Here is a 27,513-nt window from a genome sequence, read left to right as displayed (position 1 = left end):
AGCTTATGGTCTTCGAAAATCTTGATTATTTTGAATTGTATTAACAGAAACAAAGTTTCTACATTAGAATTTTGTATTGGGGGGCTATTTACTTCTGAGTTTGGGGATTTTATGTATTTCTACATACCTGCTTCATTTTATGACTGAATTACACAAAGGCCAACACGATTTACAAATTAAGAATTAGTAATGCTGTTTTAAAATACCACTAAGGGTTTGTGGAATTAATGTAATATACCTGCTTTAAGCCATTTTAAGAACTATTGGTCATAGTGAAATACAACTGTTGTTAAAATTAAAATGAAAAAGAAGAAATGCTATGCCTGCGAATGACCTCTCATGTTAAAGCAATTATGTTCTAGGTAAAACTCTGAATTAATGGTGTGGATTTGATAGTCTGAGCAGTCCTGGCCATATGTAGGCACAAAAGAGTCAAGATTCTGTCCATGTGTAATCAGTACAAATGTGTACTCCTTGGATAACCTTTATTTAGTTCTGACAAGCTGAGAAGTACAAAAGCTTTACTATTTTTGTGTATAACTGTGTATGGTGGGTAGGTGTATGCTCTGGAGAAGCTGCTCCATCTCCAATAACCTGTGATAAATAACCTAAAGAATAAAAATTTTCAGCTCCCCTGAAATTGCTGAAAGACTAACTAGCAAAAAAAAGATAAAAGAATGTAAAGGTATGCACACAGGATGATAAATGTAACTGGAACCAATGGATAAGGAGGCCTACAGTGATTTTTTAGGAAATCATATAACAAGAAACAACAGTGCATACACAAAGAAAAGCTCAAGGAAAAGTCACTTTTAATATCGAAGCATTCCGTGAACACAACCACCAGAGACCCCTCTTAATAAACCTCCAGCACCATAAACTTCCAGTAAGAGGTGGATGCATGCAAATTAGTTCTAGAAAAATGAGATTTATATATTAAATAAGAAACACGTTTTAATGAATATGTATAGTTTTAATGAATAAAAACCCTGTTGTAAAGTCTCGCTCCACACACAGAATAAATAAAGATCCACTGTGTCCTGCACAAATAAAGAATGCCTGCTTTCTAAGACTTCAAATTGTGTTAGAAAGTTTATTTCAGCCAACTTCGCTATCATCTGACAAACCCAGCATTTAGCAACTTTTAATTTTGCTGCACATTTTTCCTGTAAAAATAAAGTGCTGCTGTCAGACCCGTGCAATCCCTGCTGCAGGAATTCGTTCCACAGCCATCCAGAGAGAGTGGCCTGAAAACGAGGGGCGCTGGAGCACTCGGGACTCCACTTTGGGGGAGAAAACTGAGCTCCAGCCTGCAGCTCCAAAGCCGGAGCTGACCTGCACTGCTCCGGGGTGAACACGGCCCATGGCCGGCAGAGCATCACATCATCCCTGCTCTGGGGATGTTTAGGCTAACAGAATCATTCCAGGACCAACACTCTGAACCCGGAGCAGAGCGTTTCTCGGACCGGTCACCGAGGGAGTCACATGCGGAGAGGCCTCAACCAGCGGCCCGGAGCCGGCCCGAGTGTCCCCCCGGTCACCGCGGTATTCGGTCCCACGGGCCAGGGGTGACCGTGGCACTTCCCCTCCCGACGGGGCCGCGGATGCCCCGCCGGGCCCGGCCCTCCCCTCCCCGTGCCCCGGGCAGTGCGGGTGCCCCGAGCGCTCCGTGAGGGCCGCCCCGGCGCCACCGTTCCGGGCGGGCTCCCCCACACCCCGCCCGCCGCTCCGTGGGTTTCCCGTCCCGGGCCGCCGCAGCGGGATGGCGCCGGGGCTGCTGGACCTGGTGAACTTGACAACCTGGGCCGTCTGTGCCGTGATCAAGCTGCCGCAGCTGGTGGCGGTGTTGCAGGCGGGCTCGGCGTGGGGACTCAGCGTGGGCAGCCTCCTCCTGGAGCTGGCCGGGTAAGGTGGCGGGGGCACACGGGGACTGCGGCGGGACCGGCCGCTGTAGCCGCGGGTCCCCTCGGCCGGGGGTGCGGGACTCTGGGGCTGCTGCGGCAGCCAGGGATTAATTCCTTCGTCCGCGGCTCAGGTCAGGCGTCAGGGTAAGCTGAAGGGCGGCGAGCAGACCCCGCTCCCTCGGTGTCACATCGCCCACCCTGGAGCTCAGGACCAGCCCCGCCAGCTGAACCCACAGAGCCTTTCGGGCAGGAACTTCCTGTTTCAGTAATTCCGCGTTGCCGTTTAAAGGGAAACTCGGCTTTTTTAACTTGCCCGAAACAATCCCGGGCCACCCATGTCGGTGGATATAGCAGCTGCAGAGGGTGTAAGCCGCGTGTTTAGGTCATTCCGTGGCTCGTGTGCCCTGTTGTGCAGGTAGTTGTACTCGTCAGACAGGCTTCCCTCGCCCGAATCAGTAAGACTTAAATAATTCCTTAAGAAAATTACAAGCCGTGTCAAACTCCAAGGACTTGTGAGCCTGTAATAAGCTTAAATGGGCTAGGCTTATTAAATCTTGCTTAAAGAGGATTGTTTGAAACGAGAAATAAATAAACTCCGTGTGTGCACGGTCAGGCGTGGGTACAAGTGAGAGAAAATACCTTGAAGAGCCCTGCGTTGTCCGAAGTGAGGGATGGAGGTGGGCAGAACATCCAGCCGGATGGCTGCCAGCTCCCTGCACCAAGCTAGGAAAGGGGGTTTTATTCAGAAAAATCCCCTCACAGAACCGGCGTGGTGTTTCTGAAGGTGCCTGTGCCGTGTGTCCTGGCAGGGCCGCAGCTCAGGTGTACAGACACCTCTCCAGTGGACCTGTGCAGAATCCCCTCAGCCTCCGCTGCGGCCGCTCCCCGCCCGCCTCTCCCTACAGCACTGAACCCCTGTTGTTGCTGTTTACCCTTAACACACCTCAGAGTAAATTAAGCAAATTGGAGTTCCAGCAGAGAAAACTGAGCCCACAGCCCCAGACAAAAAGCGGTGGCAGCACTTTATCATTCGTGTGCATTGGTATGCATTAAAAAGGCTTTGTAAGTAATGTTCGAGATGAGCATTGGAGAAACTGGAAATGTCTCCTCAGCACCTGTGTGAGAACCACGGTGCCCACACCACTGCAGGTTCTGATCTACTTTGAAACATTTATTGTGACTGTTTGTATATTTAGTAGACTATTTATCCTTCTACCTTTAAAGACTTTGAATCCAGTTGCAGGGAGCAGTGTGAGCAGTGTGACTAACAGTACAAGCTGGGCTGGTTCTGTGAAATCAACATGGATGACCAGGAGAGGAGTGACACAGAAACATGGTGCTGATGGCCAGGAGTCTAATTTGACTCTATATCAAATAGCACTTCTAGGAAGTTCAGATATTTAAATTCTGAATACTGTAAAAGCCAGTTTCTTACAAGGCAGGCAGTTCCTTTTGCCATTTTTCTACACCAGAAACCATAATTTTTTTCTTACGTAAAACTGCCCTAAGAGTCTTTTCTGTTTTCTATACAGCTTTGAATTTTCTATCTACCCCCATGGACTTGCAGGGGGGTTGGAAGTACAGAAAACATAATAAAAGTTCAGTTCCTTTTAGGTACTATATTGTGGAATGTCAGGAAGGAAAATTGCCATTGTTTGGTGTACTTGGAAACAGACTCTCAGTCTGACCAGTAGAGCTACACGGGGCAATCTCATAGCAGTATAGTCTAGACAGCTTGGAAGACATTTTCTACCCCTGTAAAACTTGCTTAATGTATAAATTGAACTACAGACATAAATAAAGAAATCAGAGTTATCCTAGAGGTGCCAAGGCTCTTGCAGAGAGAAGGTATCTCCTAGGTCTGGAAGCCTTTATTTCTTTCGCATCAGTTATAATTAATAAAATTATGCCTTACAGACTGTGACATACAGACCTCGACAAGAAGTGTGGGCAGCTCTCTTCTATCTGAGGGTAACAGAAGTAGAATACAGAATGATCAGGCTTGCTCTGTGTTTGATCAGTTGTTTGATCAGTTTGACAGCAAGGGCTACACTTACATGGAGCCTTTCGGCACCACCAAAACAGTATAAAAGTTGTGAAGGCATTTTTGTGTCCCTCTGTGCAGTCACATTGTTTTGTATCTCTCTGTTCAGCTTCCTTGTGTTTCTGAGGTACCAGATCTATTATGGTTACCCCCTGGAGACGTACCTGGAGTATCCCATCATCATTGCACAAGGTAATTTTTGCAAGCCCTGTTTTGGAAACAAAATGGGGCTCATTCAGCACTCCAAGGCTCTGCATGTAGGTACAGTGCTCCACTGCAGTGACGCTGGAGTTGGGGGGAAGAGGGAATGAACATCTCACATAAAACTGAATTCTTATAAATTTCATTAAAAGAGATAGTCAGGTAGAGGAGAAGGACCTAATTATTACACAGAATTGCACTGTAAACTCATCCTTTATCCGGTGCCTCGACATGGGAGAGAAACATATTAAACACTCCAGACTCTGAGAAAAGCTTCATTTTGGAGCTTGCATTTTGGTCATCAGTCACATTTGAGAGACAAAAGCTGTAAAGGAGTTTCCACTGACCTCGTGCCCAGTGGAACTGTCTAGGATTGTGTTTGGGTCCCTTCAGTCCCTTATGTGATGAGCCATCTTTTGTTTATTGCAGATGTCATTCTCCTTTTCTGCATTATGCATTTCAGTGGAAAAGCAAAACGAGCTTTGTTCTATGCAGTTGTGTATCCTTTGAAATCTGGGAGGTTTGGTTTATGTGGCTTGTTTGGTAGTTCTTTGCATAGCAGCTATGTCATCATTTCTTGTGTGCGACTACTGAAAATCATTCTCAGGCACCCCTCAACATGTATTCCACATTCATGGGCTGATTTCTGGGATCACAGCAAAATCTCTACAGGAAGTAAGCTTTATATGTTGCTCTGCTTTAGAAGGCTCCCAACTGATAAAGAGTAAACTCAATTCCTAATTTTACATCTTTTCTACAGGGATGCAGAGTAGAAACGACAGATTTTTTTTCTTTGATTCCTACCCATGCAGGTTGTACTTACTACAATGAAGATAGCAGTGTTTGGTGTTTTTTTTAATAGGACTTGGGTTTAAATCTCAAGTCTTTGCTTTGGAGCAGGTTTTGAGAAACTCCAGACACTATTTGACCAAAGACAGTGTGCAAAATAGAACACTTAATGTTTCAACGAGTTCTTAATATGTTTTATCTGGATTGTATAGTCTGTTAAAAAGTTCCAGTAAGATTTTTTCCAGATGTTTAAAAAAATCTTACTGCTCAGGCAGTTTTGAGAACTTTGTATCCTATAATTTTCAGTGCTATGAAACTTAACGTAATAAAAGATTTTGGGTGGGCTGGTACATGCTAACACTGCAGAAGTGGATAATAGACCTGGCCATGGTAAGTGCTGCATGATTATTTGAAATTAGATCTTCATACGAAATTTTTTTTTTTTCTGGAAGTCCTTATTAGTGGACTCTCTCATATACATATATATGTCCTTGGAAGAATTCATCATTTAGGTTAGCTTTCAGAATAACCAACCAGTTCTCAGATACAGGTGGTTCTTCTGTGAGTAGCTGGAGAACAACACTGGAAAGAGCGACTGGGGGGGGAGGGGGGAAAGGTATGTTCTGAGACAAGTTGTTACTTGGTGGTGTCTTAATTAAAACTAGCAAATACTTAAAATGTTGAAATTCTATTACCACTTTAGTCCTAATGTCATAATCCCAACCAATAAACCTTTAACACAAGAGGAAGAGAATAAAGCATGAGTCAAAGCATTTGAAACAGGGATTGTGAAGTATTTATTTTTTCTCCTTTAGTCATACAATTTTGCAAGAAAAGTATAATTTGATAGTGCCTACATAGGTTAAAGATGGTCTTTTCTTAGCAGGAGAGAGTAAAAATGCAGTTGAGATGAACTGGATCTGCTAGTGCCAAAGATGATACAAATGGGGAAAAAAGCTTCTAAGCCTTACGCTGATCCTTACTTGCAGCAGAAATCCAGGCATGGCACAAAGGCGTGTTTGGAGTCCTCTCTACCTGCTGCCTTTGCAAAATCCCCTTTAAAAGGGTGACAGAGTGAATAGTGCATTCCTGTTACTATTTTTTCCCTCCAACTGGACTAATTTTCCACACATTCTTGTCAGCGTTCTCATTCCATTATGGTTTGGTTTGCCAGACATAATGGTAACAGATGGTCTGAATCAACTTGCTGTTTAGACTAGGTCAGTCTCATTTTAGCTGACTGCTATAAACATTTTTATGGAGCAGGTTGAGAAGCTTTTTTGTTTCTTTGCTTCTTGTTGTATTTGCCTCTATCAAGCATTTGCCAACAACAGTAGCAACTGTGCTCTTTGACCTTCTTGCTGGGCAGTACCTCATAAATGAGTCCCTCGTTTCTGGCAACTTCCAGTTTTTGCTTCACTGTTCTTACTAAGCCGAAGCACTTGAGTTGCCAAATACTGGAAAAGTGTTGATTCTTTTTAATTCTAAATGAAAAAGCTGCTCCTATTCAGATAATACAGTGGCAGAGGTAGAGATTCTCTCTCTTTTTAACCTGCTTTTCAGAATCTGTGCACATTTGTCAGTGCAGCCAGTAAGCTTGTTCAGCTGCAGCATCTCTGGCAGACCAAAGACTCTGGACAAGCGAGCGCCCTGACCTGGGGCATGTCTGCATACACCTGTGCAAGTAAGCTACAGACAACTTGGTGTGAAGTACTGAGTTCTCCTAATGCCTCTTTTCTTAGGTCTTTACTCAATCATAGTAGGTAAGGATCTTGCCTTAGTTTCCCTGAGTGCCAACTCCTGGGACTCAGATACCACAGTCTCTTGAAAACAAGTTTTATCTTTGACACCAATGATAAAAAACAATGACTTAAAGTGTGAATATGGCCAAGGGAAGCTGAGTAGAAATAAATGAAAGGCTGTCTTTATGAGGAAAAGATTTCCATGTTCTATGATTTAATGAAGTTACTAATGATCCAGCATGAAAAGGTGCTAAAATTTCAGGTATACAATCAGACAATGCTACTTTTGAAAAGCTGTCTACAAATAAATACACACTTAATGCTAAATACCTTTAAATATGGCTACTTGTAATTAGATTTATTGACAGAGAATTTATGAACAGTCATTTGTGGAGTTCCTGTGGCAATTCCCCAGTGGTCTGCATGAACAGTTCTACAGCTGTTTGTCAGAAGTGCCTTTCTCATCTTCACAAAACTTGCTTAAAATATTCTCACTATAAAACACAGTGATGCTGGATCTATTTCTACATGAAAAAAAGTCAGTATGGTATGTTTTCTGAGTAATGGCAGCAAACTTTGTAAGTGCTTTTAGTCTGCTACAAGTGTGAAATAATTAACATTTAGGTTCATGGTGAGAGGGGAAGCTGAATTCCATGTATTTGCAAAGCCTGAAGGCACATGTAACATTCACAATGGTTAAGTCATGCTATCTCATCTGTGGGTGTAGTACTGAAGGAGGGGGCTGAACAGAAAGAAAAGCAGTAAACTGACCACATCCAATCTAGCGTGATAGATATAAAAATTCTAATTGTATCTGTGATTTTCTCATTAAAAAAGACCCTTAATACATTGTTGGTCAGTTTGAGAGCTTGATCTCTGAAGCTACAGAGTGGTAAAGAGTGGATGCACTAAAAGTGGGAATGTGTGCAGTGTATATTTTCATGCAAGAATATCCTCTGTTGAAAAATAGGTATTTCATAATTTTTTTTAAAGTACAAATGTGTTCCACTAATCAGAATTCATTCAATTTACAGCAAGGATTATTACAACTGTAATGACTACGAATGATCTCGCAGGTGAGTGAAGTGTGGAATTCTCGGCCTTTCCAAGGGAACAGTTGTCACAGTAGTTTTTAGTTGTTTTGTAAAACAGCTAGAAGGTCTCAGAAGAACAAACCATGAATGTGGTAGGTTAGCATGGTGAGGGCAGGAGTTAAACAGGATTACAAATCAGGCAAAGACATCAAGAAAAAAAATAAAACCAAAAAACTGCTTACACTTGTCACATGGTACAACTGGTCCAAAAGTCTTTTTTTTTTTTTTCTCAAAAGGCAAAAGCACTACAAAATTAATTCTAAAAATAGCAGAATAAATCATTAAAATATTTACTATTTTAATAAATAAATGTAGTAAAATGCTACTTTAAAAATCTGTAGTAATTGAATGAGATTTTCAAATAATAAGTATTTCTGTTTCTTATTGACAACTTTGTAAATGAAAGAATTCTTCTAGAAAACTAAAGTTCAGCTTAGTATGTGAATAGTTTTAGGTCCAACATTCAGAAAGTTTATGGCAGGCTAAAAATGAAATGGTAGGCTGATAAGACTCAAAAAACCTGACTTAAAATATATAATTTGCAGCAAATTATAAGGCAAATTTATTTAACAGCTTCTTACCATCCTGAGAAAACTGCAAGAGCTAGGAAGTGTCACAGATTTTTCAATACATAGTTCAAAATCAAGACTTGGTAGATGCAAGAACAGTAACAAAATCCCTTTGTACTTTATCTGGTGGTTCCTTGTTCTTGTTCAAAACTGCTATTTCATCAGAAGCATCATTTGAATGGATTTTGTACTTTTTAAGCAGCCCAGTAAAGCTGTAGCTTTACAAGCATTTCAAATGTCTCTTTCACTGGAAAAGGAAGTCCCATTTCAGGCCTACATTTCCACCCCAGTGCTTGCTGCTTTTCCTTTGCCAAAGTAAGGAGTTCGTGGGGCTGTGCAGTTAACTGGGTCACCAAAAATTTGGCAAAATGCACAGGCAGGGATTTAGTCAGGATCAGGTACTGAGCCCACGTCACCCACAACTGCACATTTACAGTGAGGGGGAGGGAGAGGTCCCTGTGGGGAGGGAGGAAACACCAGGAAAGCAAAGCTGGCGCTGGGTAAAGCTGCTGTTTAAAATACAGCACCATCCACTCTGGAAGATGGAAGGGCCAGCAGCAAACATTGATGCTGTGCTGCTCTAATGGAAAATGTTTCCAGTTGCAACACTGAACACATCCACACCTATGAAACTGTCAGATATCACATAATTCTGAAACAAAGTTTTGTGTACATTTCTGTGAACATGCCACGTACCAAATGGACATGAGACATACCTGCACTTCAAATACCTTCTCACAGGCAGAGGTACTATGCTGTTATGGTTTTTAAAGAAGCTGAGTTAACCCAGGTACTGAAAAACTGCTTTTTTGTAAGTTGTCAGATTTTCTGTCACTAAAATCTAATAGATACAAGTATTTCCTGTCTTCTCAAAGTCTAAACTTAAGAGATGGCAGTAGAGAGTAGTTCCTTTATTATAAACAACACGTGCAGCTATAAAAGACGTGAGCTGTGACTCTGAATTTAACTTTTGGTGTAAATATAAATTTATACGAGGCTAGTCATGCTTGTACTATTCTGGTTACAAAAGAATTAAAGGTACTGCAGTGTATAAATTTGAGCAATCGCTGAAAGTGATCAAGTGCTAACTGCTCTTTCCTCTTGGATTCATGCTCAGAATGTGTGGGTTCCTGAATATGGTAATTGAAACTAATTGGCTGAAAAGAGTTTCAGAATGTGAACCAGCCTGTCTGTATACCAGCAAGTTTACAAACCAGTGTTGTAACAGCAGTTGATTTTTTTTATTTATGCTTACAATATTTTTTTTCCCTTTTAGTTCTCATCCGTTTCATAATCATGCTCATTCTCAATATTTGGGTCACAGCCACAATCCTGCACTACAGCAAGACTAAAAAGACTGATTAGAAGACACTCATCAGCACACATATCATTACCATGAAATAAAATATACTTAAGCTTAAAGAATTTAAGAATTCCTCAAAGATTGAGGAAGCTTTCTCTAATATTTACTCTTTAGCATACTTACTTGCTATTTACAGCACTTACAGGCTTGCAGTATAGTACATTCATGCTTACTTTCTCTTAGAAATAATTCTGATAAGATACTTAATTTAAGCAGCATATTTTTATTGGTCATTTCAGACAAGTTTCACTGATGCCACATTTTCTCTGGATTTTTTTACTACAAGGTATTTCATAATTAGATGTATATATATTCTGGTATCACTTCAGTACTTTCTGGTTACATATAAGCAATTTTCTTCAATTATACATGATCAATTTTTCACCAACATACTGACTCATCCTTCTGCTGCAAGACTGAAAAACCACAACAGATGTTTGTCGTCTTCTTGCAAGCAACTCAGTTCAACATTAACTGTCTGTATTTTAGGATGAAGAAAATCTGAATCAACGCCCAATCCAGAATAAGGTTCTAAATGTCTTTTACTAAGTCACAAGTCCAGTTGGGATTGTAGCACTTACATGCAACACTTAAATAGTACAATTTATACAGCTGATACAGGATACCCATAGTCACTTTCTTCAGTATACCCAGTTTTTTATCAGATAAGAGCAAAAACTCAACTATGAATTCTTCTTTTTCAACCTGAGCTCTCATTCACTGAACATACTGTTTTGGGAACCGCAGGGACTAGAATGTATGGGAATTAATGAAACTGTGACCAACAGTTAAAAATGTTGTTCAAGCAAAAGTTCCTGGAACAATACCCAGAGTTCCCAGACACCATCCATACTGACAGTGACATGTGCACCTTGATGCATCTCAGCAGACTCATCTCCCATAGCTGTCAGGTTTTGGTGATACTGTTCTGTGGTTCATGAATTTTTAACCTGTCAGTGCTAAGTGTGTTGAAGAACATAGATTTCACTTAAACTTTTACTTCAGAAATTCTGATCCATTTGTAGTACTTACACTAAAAAAGGGGAAAGGATACTCTTGACAACTATTAACAGGGGATTTTGGTTTTGGAGGTACTGCCTTCACAGCCAAAAGTTACATTAGTAATCATATAGCTTGCCTTAATTTCTCATTACATTCTCCAAAATTAAAAGATACATTTCAAAAGAGTTCTTACAGTATTCTGTTGATTGGCATTTAAAAACCAAGGCACCCTTGAACCCAACACCCTTGAAAACTATGGGAGGACTGCATTGACTACATTTGAAGCAGGTTTTCTTTGAAACATTCTAAATTGTGTGACGGCTGTGGAGCAAAGAGATCTGCAAAAGGAGATGTTTCTGGCAGGGAACACGCAGCAACTGGAGTGGGGCCTTCACCATCAGAAAACAGCTGCTTCGTGCACTCTAAATTTTAGTGGGAAGGGCTGGGAAGAGATGTTGTCTGTGGGCACTGATTTCAAGTATCCCACATTATTGAGAACAAGTCAAAGATGAGCATTTTTTACTGCTCCAATAAAATGGATAAATCTTTCTATGTTGGTTGAAAGATTAATTGTAAACATTCTGATTTTACTAAAGCTATGTAAAGTATCTCAAGTGGTCTAAATGGTGGCAGGTGGCATGTGATACATTTTCCAGGTGATATTAATAAATGCGATTCTTCAAGATTGATAGTGTCATTCTTACAGTTAATTTTCATTGCATTTGAGTTTTTATTCTGTTTCCATATATGGAGAGAAAATTAAATATTCATTACAGGTCATAAATGGGCAGCTTTCACCTTAACACTTGAAGCATAGGTTGAATATTGACCTGCCAAATGCTAAAGAGCTTCAGCATCTTAAAATGAAAAAAGCCACACTTGCTTTTTAACTAAAGCTTTTTCTTGATAGGGAAAGATTTGTATGGAGTCCAAACCTGTTCTGTCATTGACATCTTTCATACTCCTGAGTGATGCTGTAGCAAAGTGAAGCTGCTCCATTTCTGGTTTGAGAATCAGCACCTCAAATTGTTTTTCTATCATAAAATACTGAAAATGCATTTAAGAACAGTTCTTAATAGGTTACTTAACATATTTTGAATAAATCACCTTAGAAACCTAGGGGGGAAAAAAGATTGAGGAAAACAAACAAAGCTGGGTAATTCATGAGCTTAAGGTAAAGTAATTTTGTGGACTTGGAAAGCTGGACCATGAGTTCTCATTCAATCTGCAAGAGATATGGAACAAATCAGAAAGCAGCAGTAAATAGTTTTACACACTTTTTCCCCGATCAGAGAGTAACTTCTTTCACTTTCATAAACAGATGCACACTCAAGTTCCAGGCAAGCCCCACGAAAGCGCAGACCCTGTGCTTTCCAGTAGGTAAAGAATAATCTTCTCAGTGGCTGGATTAAAGGCAACAGCTTTAGACAAATACATAGGCAGGATAAATCTTGTTAAACTTGTCATTCACCAGTAGGGGGGCAGACACAAGGAGGGTGTTTGCTGCATAATGCTGCAGCTGGGCAAAAGCAGGCAGAGAAGGCATCTTGGATTTATGGCAGTGGGTGTAAGCCAGTAAGCAACTCTTACCCACAGGGCTGGAAGTAATACAACTCCATTCACAGATGCTGTACAAGTGTGGAATTACACACTCGGTGTCTAATGGCACCAGTTCACAACACGCTCATGAGGTAACACAGCCTGTCCTGCCCTGGCTGACAAAGTGTGGGTCCTGTCGGGGCTTTTAGAAACTTTGAGTTTCCTTGCTGGTGAAAAGACAAGATCTGAATTCCAGTACAGTCCACTGAATAACCCCAAATACTCCAGCAGTGGAGATGATGAACTGTGACTGGATTTGGCAAGAGGTAAGCTACAAGCTCACTTCAGCTTGAGAGAAAAACATTTACCATGAGATTTACTATCGAAAGAATGAGGATGTGAGTCCAGAGACAGCAGGCTGCAGGTCTGACAGGGAGGATGTGGACAGTAGAAGATACGTCTAGTTTATTTTTTCTAGACTGTCCTCAGTGAACAGAACACTAAACACAAATGCAAAACCATCCTCTCCCCACTCTATGGGCCTCCCTAACACTGGGCATTCTGTGTGAAGTGGACACAGATGTCTTTCCTTGTGCTGCTCAAATCCAGCAAGGGATGCTATTGCTTGGCCTGCTCAGGAGCTTCTGTCGCTGCCTTACACTGTACACGTGGCTGCTCCCGATCCTGGCTCTGCTCATCTGATCTACTGAAACAGGAGACAAAGGAGTGGTGGGGAGGCAGCGACACCCCCCAACTGCTGCAGATCCAGAGATGGATTTTAGTGTAGTTTGACTCTGGACAAAGTAATTCACAACTATCTGGTCCCAATCTTATAGAACGCCTTCATTCAGTTCTTTAAATGAGGTAAAATTACTCTTCCTCCACCAAACAATCATTATCCATTTAGTGACATATGTAATAGGGGGAAAATAAAAAACGGGAATAACAGCTGAGTCCACATGAGGAACTATTAGAAATGAAAAGCTCCACAGATGTGGAGATAACTGATATGAGGTAGTTTCCCAGCCCTGTATTTTCCCTGATGATAAATAGTAATTACTTCCCTTCAAATTTTCTTCAGCCTGGTTTGTTCCACTCTATTCCAAATTCTTCCATATTTGACATTCATATTTATGTATGAAGCAGAACATGAAATGTTGCCTTCATCACTAATAATGGTCTAAGGACGTCTCAGTTTGGAAGGTGAGAAAGCTGAAAAAAAAGATCTTAAAATAGGATGTTATACAGTTCTTGGTTTGTACTGAATTTAATTTGCTTGATTTTGAGCCAGAGTTCTCCAGGACACTTCAGAATTCTCAACAATGACAGCTGTTGAGGTCAAACAGGTGCCTGGGAGCCACAGTGAACATCACCGTAAGAATCTGACAGATTATCACTTGTGATGGAGCCAATTGCAAGACCTTGCCAGCCTCACAGACCTGAGGTGATATGACCTGAGGTGTTTCCTGCCTAATGGCAAGAAGGACATACAGACATTTTCAAGTTAAAGGTGTCAGCTATTCCATTCTACATTGGAAGTGGTTTGGGGCAACCACCTCTGTATTGCAAAAAAATCCAATCTTTGGGCTGGGGTAAAATAAGAGACTTTTTACATGATAGTTTTGATGAAATTTAACTGGGGATACCTGAAGGACAGTTTAAATAATTGCCACAATTTTGTTCATACCCTGTTTTGTTTCATTATTTAATCTTAGAACTGTCTTAAATTGTCAGAAGCCTAAACAATCTTAGAACTGTCTTAAATTGTCAGAAGCCTAAACAGCTAATTCTGCACATTATCAGATGTGGTATCACATCTGTCAAGTATCCTGGTAAATGATGCAACCTGCACCAGCCTAAAACGTGACAAGGTAAGTTAGCTAATGATGATTCTGATTCAAACTGAGTAGTAACATTGGCTCCATGCTGAAAATCAGTTCTACTTACCACCTTATTATAACTGCAAGTCATCTGTGCATATGCCTGCTCTGGGATGTACAAGATTTCTGCTTTGCAATGTGGCAGCTTTGGCCAGCAGTACCAAGACTCATACTATATGAAAATCATGAATGGAAGAACACACACCCTGTGCCTCAGTGTTGTCTCTGACATGTAGATCATGACTCTAACGAAGCACAAATTGAGCTTCTGTAAAGCATATTTTAAACACTTAATCACTGTGAAGACATTCTTTCACCTTCAAACAGCTGATTGTATAGAGATTCCTGTATACAGACTGGTCTGACTTTCAAGAGTGTCACTTATCTTGTGAGATTTTAATTTTTTTTCCATGAAATGCACTGTCAGCACAACTTACAGTCCTCATGGACCCTCTGAGCTCGAGGGTATTTTTCTCTCTTAGCTTTGTTGGTTTTTTTAAGTTTCCACAAATGCCCACCTTCCAGTAATATAACTCCCATTGCTGTAGCTCAGAACAGCATACAGAGCATGCAGGGGAGCCTCCCTCCCACGGCTCCAGAGTGGACTGAAGGCTACACAGATCCTACCGAATCGCAGTGGCCCCCAGGAAGCAGGGGTTGTAATATGCTGGAAAACATCATGCAGACATGTGAGACCATGGGATCCACCAAGCAGATGCAAGTCCTGAAGCTGCAGCCAGACCTGCACCCAGCTGCAAGACCTGCTCCAAGAGCCTACTGGAAAATGGAACTTCTGAGGTCAAAGACAATGCAGGGTGAGCAGATATGAAACAGGGCTCAGATGGTGGGGTGCCCAGCTCCTTCAGTCTTAAAAATAATGTGGGATTTAATACCTCAGGTAACTCCAAAAACGTTTCTACCAGACCACTTGCTAATAAAAAGTAGCACATATCTGAGGCAATTCAGTGCCTCAAGTCTAAGCAGTTGGTGATCCAAAGGAAAAGAGGACTGGCAGTGGTATCACAAGCCTGATGTACTTATCGCTGTATAGCCATGCTTACCAAGTGGTGCAAGAGTGTCCTGGGCAAAAAACCACCCCAAACAGTAATGACAAATGACAAGAACTGGATGACCTATAAGGCCCACAGGGACAATATAAGACTATGCATAGAAGCAGAGTCACATCTCTGAACACTGAAGGCCTAGACCTCAATATGGGGTGGTAGAACTCAAGCATCCCATGCACCTGTTTTGGCTGTGAAAGCATTTCTATGCAGCTCCTCCAACAACCAGGTAGGGGCTGCAGGGACATGAAATTACTGCACTCTCTGCCCTTTCTTTTCAGGGTGACAATGTGTCTTTCCAGATTTCTTTAAGGTTTCAGGACTACATACACTCGTTACCTGAAATTTCGTTACCTTTCATTTCGTTGACTTTCATTTTGAAAAATCACTTTAATCCTGCAGCTTCTACAAGATTATTGGAGCAAAAGCAGCTTGTGTTGGTTTAACACAGCCTGGTTTTTTGTGGGGACAGGAGAGAAGCTGCTTGAAACTTCTATGTTCGGCACAGAGCCAATCGCTGAAGGCTCTGACGATGGGCAGGTTACTAGCCCAATTAGACTAGTAATGCCTCTGTGATGACATATTTAAGAAAGGAAGAAGCATGGGAAGCTATTTTTTTTCCTTCTCCTGAGGGGTGGTGAGGCGGCTGCTGGGGCCCATCCCAGTGGGGCCATGTGGCCAGAGCCCTCCCGAGGCCGGGACCACGCAGCCGGGGCCCTCCCGAGGCCAGAGCCACCCATGCAGTGCCCATGAGGACCACGCAGCCGGGGCCGGCCATGTGGTGCTGGCAGGGACCACGTGGCCAGCAGCGAGAGACATGGTGAGCAATTCCCCAATGTGGAGCCCCAACGAGATCAACCTCTCAACTGCAACTTACAGACACCAACTATCTTCCAAGTCAGAAAAAAAAGAAAAGTGAGGACACATGAGGAAAACCAACATGGCAGCACCAAGGTCAGTGAAAAAAAGGAGAGGGAGGAGGTGCTCCAAGCACCGGAGCTGAGATTCTCCTGCAAGCCGTGGCGAGGACTATAATACAACAAACTGTTTGCCTGTAATTCATGAGGTGCATGAGGGGATGCAGATACCCATGCACAGCCTGTGAAGAAGACTACTCGCGCTGGAGCGTGTGGACACTGAAAAGCTGAGGAACTTGGACAGAGAGAGATGACCCTTGCTGTTAGAGAGCCTTCGCTTCCCAACTAGAACAGCTCATCCTTAAAAGACTAAACCCCATGAACTAAAATAGCCCACGCTAGGCAGTTGTGGGAAGACTACTTGGCCCATGGGAGGGACTCACGTTGCAGCAGGTTCAGGCAGGACTGCTGCTTGTGGAAGTTAAAACCACACTAGAAAAGTTTGCAGAGAACTATATCCCATGGGAAGGATCCCACAGCACAGCAGAAGAAACTCCTTTCCTTAAGAAGCATGGTGAGGAAAGATTTTTAAGAAGTGAAATACTGACCAAAACCCCCATGCTTTGTTTCCTTGCGCGGACGGTGGAAAGAGGGAGGGACGCGGAAAGAAAGGTGGTCTGAAAGTTCGCTTTAGTTCTCATTACCCTTTTTACTTTTACTTCTGTTACTAATAAATCTTCTTTATACTATTTAAGTTTTGAACCTAATTTTTCATAAAGTGGTTTTTTTAATAATCCTTAACTCATGAAGTTTTCAATTCCCCCTCCTCTGCTCAGCTAGCAGAGGAAAATAAGTAGATGGTTTTTTTGTGGGTGCCTGGCACGTAACCAGCATCAAACCACGACACAGCTGCAGTCAAATCCAAGGCTTCACCCTTGCAATATCAAGTAGTAATGTGGCTTTCTTACCTTTAGAGAACAATGCTTCATGCCTACAAAGTGGCAAAGATTCCAAACCCCAATTTGCATGAATAAGACCTGGTAATTAGCATCCCTGTGCCAATAAATTGTTTTCTCTACGTCCTCACTTCTTGGAGCTATGTTTTTACAGTTACAGCTTTTCCATTCATTGCAGTAGTTTCTGAGGGAACTAGGCTGGATGTGTTTTGAGTGTTGTTCTCTGCCACATACATCTCAAGTCAGTAGACCTACTTCTCAGATGAGAATGTCTGAGTATATACACCTGTCCACTTTTTTGGCAACTCCAACAAAGAACACAAATTGTAGTTTCTGAACCACTCCACCAACATCTTTTATGAAGATCCAGAAGACTTCTTCCCACCCTCATGAGGGATGCTTCAAAGCAGCAGGCAAACCCTATGATCCTGGGGATTTTTATAGAACCCTAAATGATTCAGAAGATCATCTTAAAAAATAAGACATAATGTTTTCAATTTAAAGTGCACTATGTGCAGAGATGATCGCTCGTAAAAAACTGTAATGCACTGAAAAGGCACCAAGCCTGTCAGAGGTCATGGAGTGTCTGCATGATGCTTTTAGCCATATGGTTTAGTTTTAGGTACTTATGTACAGAGCAGGGAAGTTGGACTCGATGTTCCTTATAGGTCTCTTCCAACTTGATATATTCTATGATTACATGAAAAAATAAATTTATGATTATTTTAACATGAATGTCAAGGCAAACTCTCCAGGAACGTGGAGGAGACTGAAATACTCCAGTTCACTGAACTGGACCTTGTACTGTTACGTTCTTCTGCCTCAAGAATAGAATAAGGAGGTGATTAAGGGTTTTTAGGAGCAATCCAGGTAAGAAGTTTGCTTTCATGTAAGTTCCCCCTTTACATAGCAGCATCCCAAATACAACCTCACAAGCACAGGACAGGTAAAGGCACTTGAGACCAAAATAGATAATCCTCTCCAAGGATGATTCTCTCAAAACTAGATGGGAAACTAATACATTGTAAGATTACAAACAGAAATGCTCAAATTTCTAATGATCACTTGACATGAGAAACTAAAAAGAAACTAAAGAGAAAAAGCACATAATTTCAGTGCCAGCTTTCCTGGCCTTGGTGCCTTCAGAGAGCCACTGATGGCCTGCAAAATCTAGGAGGTTCAGTATTTTCACGAGGCAGTAGGAGCTTTAGACACTTGGAGTGGAATTTCAGTCATGTTTTAAATTTGGCCCCTGTCACTGCCAAGATCCTTGAGCCTTTTGCATGTTCTCAAGTCCTACATCGTACTGTGATTCTATGTCATGTTTTTGGTTACAGCATCAGCTGTGCTCAGAAGCACATGAACCACCAGAGCCTTCCTCTAGTTAGAAGCAGACTGGTGCTGGACTGCTGACAGTGCTGGGAGGGGCTGCACTTTGGCAGGAACCACAAGAGGTAGGGAATTGCAGCACACAACTAGGACAGAAGTGGAAATCTCATTGCAGAAAGGTCTTTCTGACACCTGACAAGGTAACTCTGATGCGGTCTGCCTGTCCTGTGCTGGTGAGCTCTTGGACTGGGGACTAAGGAGCAACTTCCCTACAAGTGCCTTGAGCTTCTGGCTCCAAGTTTGACCCCTGATTTTTCCAGAAGATTAATCTGCAGCTTGGCTATGCTACTTGTTTATTCTTGTGAGACAAAAGGAGTTGCAATGAGAGAATTTTCTATAGATAAGTAATTCAGGCCATAAAAATGTCCTGTTTGCTTGGGACAACCCTGTAACAAAAAGAAAGTATTAAAATATCAGTGGCTTTCAAGAAAAATATTCATTCGTTCATGAATATGCTCTCCTCTCAAAAATGTTGAAAGGTCACCACTGGACAATAAGGAAACAACACAATCTCCAGGAACTAGCATTAAAGAGTTGTTTGCATTTCACAGCAGGATAAGGGAGAAGAACAGAAGAGCAGCTCTGCCTTTTGTGTCCTGGGTACAAAGTGAGGTTTGTGCACCTCAGACCACGGGCCTTGAGGAACCTGTACTAAGTTGGCTCTGCTCTGAGGTAGAGGTCAGAGCACAGGACCCCCAGTGCTCCCCCTTAGCCTGTACTTCTCCATGACACCATCTCAGTGGAGCCTGCTGCATGTACAGCTAATGACCATTTGTACAAGCATAGAATTTATAAACTGTGGCTAGCAAATACTGTAATATAGTACATTTCCTTAAATGTCAGGCTTAGCAGGGCCCCACAGATTCACAGTAAATGAGGACAAGCCAGGGAGAGAAAGTGCAAAGGATCCAGCCCCGGCAGCGGAGGCGCTGCCAAACAGCTCCCGTGGAGTCTGCGCTTCCTCCACACACAAGCTTTGCTTGGCTGCCTTTGGAGCAGCCCTTGCCTTTCCCATATCTGCTGCAGTAGCTATCTCTGTATTTAAATATTTCAATTAATTACCAGCTTCTCAAGTTCAGGAACTATTTTACCTTACTCAAATAGTTTATTTAAAAATATATATATATAATATTCTCCAACTCAGAAAAGGATAGAACTTCCCACAATGTAACATTTTTTTATATATATATATATATATATAAAATATTTATGCATTCAGTGAATGGAAACAGTTTTACTGTATACATTTTTAATGTTGTACTCTATGCAAATCTGCATTATCTAAAAATATACCGTACTTCTGTAAATCAAAACAAGCAGGGAAAAACCACTGTTGCTGTGCTCTGGGTTATAATACCTAACAGAGATTATATGGAAGTTTTAGTTTTGAATTTAAGAACTCACAAACAACATTTTACTTTGTGAGTGCATAAACAGGAGACTGAATACATTCTTGCTTTGTTAAGCTGAACTGTAGTAAAGGTTACAAAATGTAAATATATTTATTCATTTTCAGTATTTCAGTGTTTCCAAGTCCACTTTTCATGATAGTGTTAAATAAAACATGGTCCTATCCTTCCAAACATTTCAACACTCTTTTAAAAACAAAAACAAACAAACAAAAATTTAAAGTGAAATGTCCTCCTTCATTGAAGTGTTAGATCATATTTTAAATTACTGCACTCCCACACAATATTTTATATATATATATATTCTAAATATATATATATATTTATATATATATAAAGAGACCAAATAGGAGACTACATTTTTTACTGTCAATATGTTTAACAACGCATACTGTAGTTGTATAAAACATGCATTTTCTGGGATAATTAGGAACACATCATGAATGAGCCCACATAAATTATATTTTTTGTACAACTCCAAGTTAAAAAAAAAGAGTCAGGTTAAGTGCCTCTGAGGCCCTTTCTTCCCAGCTAACAGTTCTCAAAACACACTACTGAAATATTTATCTATGCCTACAGCTATGTGCTAGAGAACCATATTAAAACATTAAAATACATCTACAGTATGTTTTACTTTTCTTAAAGTTTGTGACAGTCCTCAGATATTGTGTTGTGAAATGTAAAAATAGTCACAGATCCTTTTATTTTCCAGAAATTAAAAAAAAAACAAAAAAACAAAAAAACACATCTAGGAGAGTATGCAAAAACAAGGCAAAATGAAGTTTCATAGCACTTAATGAGGGTTAATATAAGTCAATAACTAGTATTGAGGTTTGTAAAAAGGGCTGAATGAGCAGTTACACGTACAAGCAAATGGTCTGGTAAATCCCATGCTCTCACTGTTTCTGTAACCAACACTTCTCCACCCTTAAAACCAGTCATATACATTCAAAATAGGCTGACACTGATATACTTACTAGGTGTAAAAATAGTGCACTATTTTTTCTGCCACAAAGCAAAATTGCATCCTAAGAGCTGGTAAACTTTCTTTTTCCTTAAATAGAAAGAATGGGCAAAAAAAACTTGAAAAAAATTTAAATTAAGGCAATTAGACAGGTACAACAGGACTGCCCATGATGATGTAGCTGAAACTAGTATATACTTCAAACCTATACTAGCTGCTGAACACTGACATGCAGCTTCTGATAGACGAGTATGAATGATATGAACTTCAACATTATGGCTTTATACAAGTGCATAGTTGCAACTGCAATAAGTAACGGTATCTGATTAATAAGCATAAAAAAATAAAGTGGAAAGATTTTTAAAACCCTCTTGCAGTATTACAGTACAATATATATACACAGTATAATGGTCACTTCTTACAGATGCAGTCTATATCACTATGGTGGATCTTCCTCCACTTCTACTTGCAGACGTGCTGGTGGCATCTTTACAAAAGCTGAAAAGTCAGTTTCTTCCATTTCAATACTCATTCCTCTCGATCCTTTTATGAAATGTAGTGTATGTGTCTTGCCAAGAAAGCCTTTGTGGAACGGAGTTTAAAAGGTTACCTAACATATCCTTTTACTAATTACCAACCATTCCTCAATTGATCAGTCACTTGGGAGAATACAGGAAAACCCTCAGAGATTAGTAATTTATATTGCAGCAAAAATGTAAACCTCTGATATATAGCACAATCTGTCAGGAAAATATATATTTTTAATATATTTTGGGATATGTTTCAGTCTTGCTGTAATGGGAAGAAAATTATCACCTTGACTGTGTCCGCATTCACGGAAAGCAGTTAGCTGAAAAAGAAGCAGGAAGTTTGGTCAGTAAATGCAACAAATGTAAATTTGACAAAAATATACTTCTTCAAAGTCTTCATTTGAGACGGGCTCATCATCGTACTTGGGAGAAACACCTTTCCTCTGCACCCAACAGCATCATTACTTCAGTATAGCACATCCTTACACATTGTAATCCCAAATCACTTAAACCCCCTTGCAGTACATGAGGGTAAAGTACAATATGCACAGTTTAATAGTTGCTTCTAAAGGATTAATGATCTGTAAGCTTTTAATACACAAAGATGCAGTATATTTAATTAACGCAATGCTCATTACTGTGGACACTAAGCTGTTTTAACTTCTGCAGGAGCTGGTTCCTCAGTTCCCTAAGGACACACCTGAGGAGCAGCCCCAGTGCCGCTGTTGTACTGCTGAGACACATCTCACATGCTGTTTAAAACAATTCTTAGGCATTTAACATTTAGAGGGTCTTTTCTGTGTAAACATAAGATTGCATCAACGTGTGAAATGATCAGATACTGAGGTCTATAAAATAAGTAACACTATTTGAAGTACATCCAGAATTAAGCCATGGGACAAATCAGATCACTGCAACGGCCAGATCTTTCTAAAGCAGCCAAGGAAACCCCATCACAAAAGCTGCAAAGCCCGTTTGTTTACATAGTTCTAAATGTGTGGTTAGGTACCAAGAAAGCACAGCACTGCAAAGGAAAGCCAAGTCAAATTCACTTCAGAACACAAGTAGAAAAGCAAACTGCAGAACTCCAGTGATTTCATGTCTGCTAGCCATAGACCAGTCAGTTTATATTAAAAGCTTAAAAATCAAAAGTGTTTGTAAATGCCAAGTCTATTTCAGCTAAACATCCAACTGCTACTATCTCTCTTTTCTCCTTCAAATATTCTCTGCTGAGGTTAGCAGTATTAGCATTAGAGATGAGCAACAACTGACAACAGCAGTTGTGGGTTTTTTTTCAGGCAGGCAGACATGAATTTTGAAAAAAAATCTAAAATTAGAAAAATAAAAACACTGACAAAGGCAAAAACTTTGTTTTAATGAAAATGACTCCTCCAAAAAGTTCAATATCATGAACAGAATCTCATTTTTCTGTTTAAAATATTAAAATGAGATCTCGTATTTTCTCTGCTTTGAGAAACAAAATCCAACATAGCATGCTGTATTCAAAGGCAAACAAATCCATTCCTCTCTATGTAGATTTACCCCTTATACTTCTTCAGAAATCAAAAACATCGTCATCATCATCATCACCATCAATATCATCAACATCATCAAATGACCAATCCCAGTCCTTAAATGCCAGATCAAGTAATCTGCAACAGGAGGGTTTGATGTTTTATGAGTGTCACACTTCTATAAAAGACTTCAAAATTCCTTTTACTACCACTAAACCTTTTTAACTGAAAGACTGTTTGAGGTAGGGTGTTTGTTCCTTTGCCTATCACAAGTATGAAGGTTCAGTTAGTGTTCATGTAAGCTAAGAATATTGCATTCATCGCAAATTCATCTCAAAAATCATTCAATTCAAAATAGACTACTTACCATATTGATTTTTTTTCCCCTAAAATTTCAGTAGGAAAGACCAACATGTACATTTTATAAAATCATCTGCTTTCTGTTTTGTTGCTGTTCTTGCTGACTGATGTGGTTTTATGCTCTCCTGCTATCCCCTTCCAGACAATAATGAAAAGCTAACAATTTTTCCAATAAAATCAAGTAATTTTGAGTGCTGAAAAGAACATTGAATATGATAGCTTCATCTGAATGTAAAAACAAATACAGCAGGATTTTACTACATCCCAAATACAGGGTGATTACACTATACAGCTATTCTGTAGCTCATTATTTAAAGTTAGGCAATGCCAAAAAAGAGGATATATTGTCTTGTTGTTCAGGCCTCCCTGTCTGTGCTCCTTGTATGGTCACTACAGAACAAAGAAGGCAAGAGAGGCAAACCCTGTCAAGCAAATGAGTCATTTTACTTATCTGAGGCATTTCTTTTGGGATGGGGTGAATCATTGTCTAGAAGCACTCATCTCTTTCTGTTGTAATTGAAGAATTTTAGACAAATATCTTAAGTACTAACTTTTCAACTGCTTTAGCTACAACAAATGAAACCCAGCCCAGTCATCTCTCCAGTGAGATGAAAGCATCCTAATCAGGGTTATATGCTGAGCATAAAATGCAGGCATTGAAACCTTACCCTAACACATCAATATAAACATGTTACATTGTTTAACACAGTTAATCACATGGTTTAAACAAAATGGGTTTCAGGGAAATTTGAATTTTCAGGCTTCAAACTATTTAAACCTTTAAATGTGATATAGCCCTGAAAAGGCTCAATATTCATTTGTTACATGAACTATGGCTACAACACTTAAACAATTTATTAGGAAGTAAAATACATTAAAGTTGGCTTTTTTTCAATTTGGAATTATCCTTTTCGCACGATCCAACTGAATGGCTAAACAGAAATTATATGGTCTGTATGAAAAACTGGTCTGCCCTTTCTTAAATCCTCACTAAGAACAACAGCCATGAAAACCTTGAAGAAACAATCATTGTGTGAAATTCCTAGCAGGAACAGCATTTTTAGGACCATGCAGCTTGGAAGGGACCTCAGGAGGTTTCTAGCCCAACCTCCTGCTCAAACCAGGGTCAGCTGCAATGCCAGCCCAGGATGCTCAAGGTCTTGTCCTGTCAGGTGTTAAGAGCCCCCAGGGATGGAACCCGTCCAGCCTCACTGGCTTCCCTCTCTGCATTGGCTTTTCCTTCTACCCAGCTGGAGTGTCTCCTGGTTCAAGGGAGCCCCTTGTTTCTCACCCTCCCACCATGTAGCACTGACAAGCCTGGCTCTGTCTCGTGGATACCCTCCCCATAGGCTGGGCCAGGCTGCTCTGGGAGCCCCTGGAGATGTCTATCATCTGGGCTGAACAAGCCCAGCTCCCTCAGGCATCTGCTCTGACCATCCTGCTGGACTCTGTTTGGTCCTTCCCCAATGTCTTGCTGTCTGACTGAAATCCAGGAGTTTAAACATGGAGGCAGTGTCATGCTGCAGACTCTGGAGTAAACAGAGGGGGATAATGTCTTCCCTCAATCATCCAGCTGTGCTCCTCTTGGTGCAGTCCGAGAGAGCCTGCCTGGCTGCCAGGGCCCACTGCTTGTCCCCAGCTACTCAGTCCCTAGATTGAACTGGCAACTGCATCTTCATTCTTAATGAAGTTCATAAGGGAAAATTAATTATTCCATATGGTAAGCCCTTGCAGAAAAGCCTCACAGAAGCAACACTGAGATATAAATTTGCCATAGCAATTACAGTAATTTATGAGTATGGGGTTTCTAATTAAAGGTGTTCAAGTCCATACAAATTTCCACTGGTTTGACAGACCTGCGTTAGTAGGGTGATAGGTGACATGACCTCATGGAACTATACTTTTCATCTGTTAGGTACCTTTGCAAGGCTAACTTAAAAACTTAAACTGAAAAATTAAATGCTTTACACACAAAAATATTCATCCTCCTCCTTTTTCCACCCATATAGAATGGCAAATACTGTGCTGCAAAAGCATTTTGTACAAAAGTTTGTGAAGATTGAAAAAAGGGTGTTGGAAGGAGAATTATTTTCAGAACACCTAAGAATAGCTATTGAGAAAGAATCAGAATTTATAATATAACTTTATATGTTAACAGCAAGAAACAGAGTAACACTACTAAGTTAGACTTTAAACACTATGCAGAAGAAAAGTAATCTACTGGTCCCCCAAGTTGTCATTAATGTTTTCTCAATTCACGCTTCAATCCTATCACTGATATTTTGGTTAGTTTTGCACAAAGAAACTCTTCAATAATTGGTCCCTAAAAATTGGTCCCCTTTTTTCCTTCATGATTACAATAAAAAAAAAAAAATCTATTAATTTAAAATCCGTATTATGAGGTCTGATTCTCTTTTAAATATGTAAATTAAATCATGAAAAATTAGACTGTATGAAGGCTAGGAAGGAAGTGAAACTAAATTATTTTAAGTTCTTTCACTATGCATTTCCACCCACTAAAATACCAGCATGTGTTTAAGATCTTACTCTTCATAGCATAAGTATGTTTTGTGGTAACAGCAGCATCACAGCAAGAGTGTGCTTCCCTGCATTCCCCACTAACTCTGGCCACTCACCCAGTCCAGAGCTCACCCAGCCAGCTGAGATACTGGTGCTATTTTGGTCACAGAAACAAGGACAGCAATCCTAGGCTTACCTCTCTGGGGAAAAATGTTAAGCCTTTGCTAAACTACAATACTGCAATGAACAAAATAAGTCAGACCAACCTTTTCACCCAGTACTGGGAACTGATAGAAGCAGACAGAAGCTAGCACTGCAGGTGATGAAAAAAGCAAACTGGAAAAAACCCAGAAACTCTGCACTGTGCAGTTGTATCAATGCTACCTGCAGAATGCTATCACTTCCACAGCACAGTATAGGATTCTGCTCCTTAAAAATGATCCAGTAGTAAATTAATCATTTTTGTATGGACCTTTTTTACCGAATCAGAAGAATCTGATAAGACTACCCTTTAGGAATCATGAGACATTAGCATGAGTCCTTCTACACTGAATAAGGAATTGAAACAAATTGTAGTAAAACATTAAACACAATAGATGAAATAGCAGCTCTTATGTCACCTTGGTTTGTTTGGAGGAAGCTGTCGACTTGGTCGTCTGATAGACTGGTTTGGCTGTACCTTCATGGAAGTTCTGGGAGACGATCGAGCAAAGGGGTCTGGTGCTGGAGGCTTCTTGGGTATTTTTTTCACCAGTCGGCTCACCCATTTTTGCTGTTCTTCCGTAGAATTAGCTAACAGTAGTAGATTCTTTGCCGTAGAAATATCATAGTACACTGTAATAAGAATTAAAAAATAAAAATGAATATTGTTACTATTCTAAACATGGCCCCACATCAAAAATTAGCTGTCAGATTACCATACTCTCATAGTCAGCATAGAGAAATCAGCAGAGGAGTCAAAAGCAAAATGAACCAGTAGGTTTCCTGGCTGCTGACAGTGCCTCCTCCTTGTATTTAGAGAGTAACAACTTAGTACTGTGGAAGATACACATTCACATGGAAAAAAATGGGTAACACAAAGAGGTGTGACCGAGACCAAGAAATTCTGTAACGTTGACTCACAAGGAGCAACCTTCACCATATGTAACCCCTTCCATAGCACTGTTGTTTCCCACAGCAAAGAGCACAACACACAGTGTGAGCACCTTAAAATCACCATGCTCTACTGCATGAGGATGACAACACAAAAGGTATGTGCATACCACAGCCACGTGCCATGAACTCACAGCAGAGAGCAACCCTCATGGAGACACCCTCAGAAAGGGGCTGATGGCCATGTACTAATAAAAGACAAATCAACCTTTATGGTTTAGTTGGTGTCAGACCACTACTAGAATCCTCTGATCTCTTAGAATGCCTTGTGACTCCAGCACTATCTGCATATTCAAATACTTGCTATTTACCTTTGCAAGGGGCTATAATCTCTTCTTTTTTATCCATGTGATCTTTGTGACATTTGATATGGCAGCGGCGACATTCCAGAGCAGGAGGAGGTTTAAACATGTGCCACAGTGGCTTCATACAAGCTTCACAATTGGTTGGGAAGTGGTAAAGAGTAGGTATAAACTCATGTCCTTTGTGACAAATGTAATTTGACTTCTCTCCCATGGGCTCCACAGGAAATTCCTGTTCCTTTTTGCTCTCTCCTTCATTAGCATATAGGATCTAGAATGAAAACAAAATAATCTCAAGTACTCCTAGATGGCAAATATAAATTCAGAGTCATTATCTAAGTACAAAGATTGAAGAATTACACTAGAATC

General features: G+C 40.6%; 2 protein-coding genes across 6 annotated transcripts in view; one reads left to right on the top strand and one right to left on the bottom strand.

Moving 5' to 3' along the window:
• Positions 1 to 1,213: 1,213 nt before the first annotated feature.
• Positions 1,214 to 11,393, top strand: SLC66A3 (solute carrier family 66 member 3). Of its 2 annotated transcripts, none has more exons than XM_042033000.1 (7): positions 1,214 to 1,905; positions 4,058 to 4,140; positions 4,579 to 4,648; positions 5,271 to 5,328; positions 6,502 to 6,622; positions 7,715 to 7,756; positions 10,196 to 11,393. In XM_042033000.1, the coding sequence occupies exons 1-7, from the start codon at positions 1,763 to 1,765 to the stop codon at positions 10,198 to 10,200; spliced, it is 522 nt and encodes a 173-aa protein (XP_041888934.1). In that variant the 5' UTR covers positions 1,214 to 1,762; the 3' UTR covers positions 10,201 to 11,393. The 2 variants fall into 2 exon arrangements, with proteins under 2 accessions (XP_041888934.1, XP_041888933.1); XM_042032999.1 differs by having other exon boundaries at positions 9,620 to 11,393.
• Positions 9,566 to 27,513, bottom strand: part of ROCK2 (Rho associated coiled-coil containing protein kinase 2) — a 110,594-nt gene continuing 92,646 nt past the window's right edge. For 2 of the 4 annotated variants that reach the window (XM_042032995.1, XM_042032997.1), the window contains 3 exons: positions 27,154 to 27,415; positions 26,311 to 26,524; positions 9,566 to 21,616 (listed from right to left, as the gene is read on the bottom strand). In XM_042032995.1, coding sequence (XP_041888929.1) covers positions 21,613 to 21,616; positions 26,311 to 26,524; positions 27,154 to 27,415 — 480 coding nt within the window. In that variant the 3' untranslated portion in view covers positions 9,566 to 21,612. The other 2 variants (XM_042032996.1, XM_042032998.1) reach the window with 2 other exon arrangements.

The sequence above is a fragment of the Corvus kubaryi genome, unplaced genomic scaffold (assembly GCF_017639235.1).
Source record: "Corvus kubaryi isolate FWS band 111438036 unplaced genomic scaffold, C.kubaryi_AGA036_p1.0 37354, whole genome shotgun sequence".
Lineage (NCBI taxonomy): Eukaryota > Metazoa > Chordata > Aves > Passeriformes > Corvidae > Corvus > Corvus kubaryi.
Note: the sequence above shows the minus strand (reverse complement) of the source record. Positions and strands in the feature narration are given on the sequence as shown.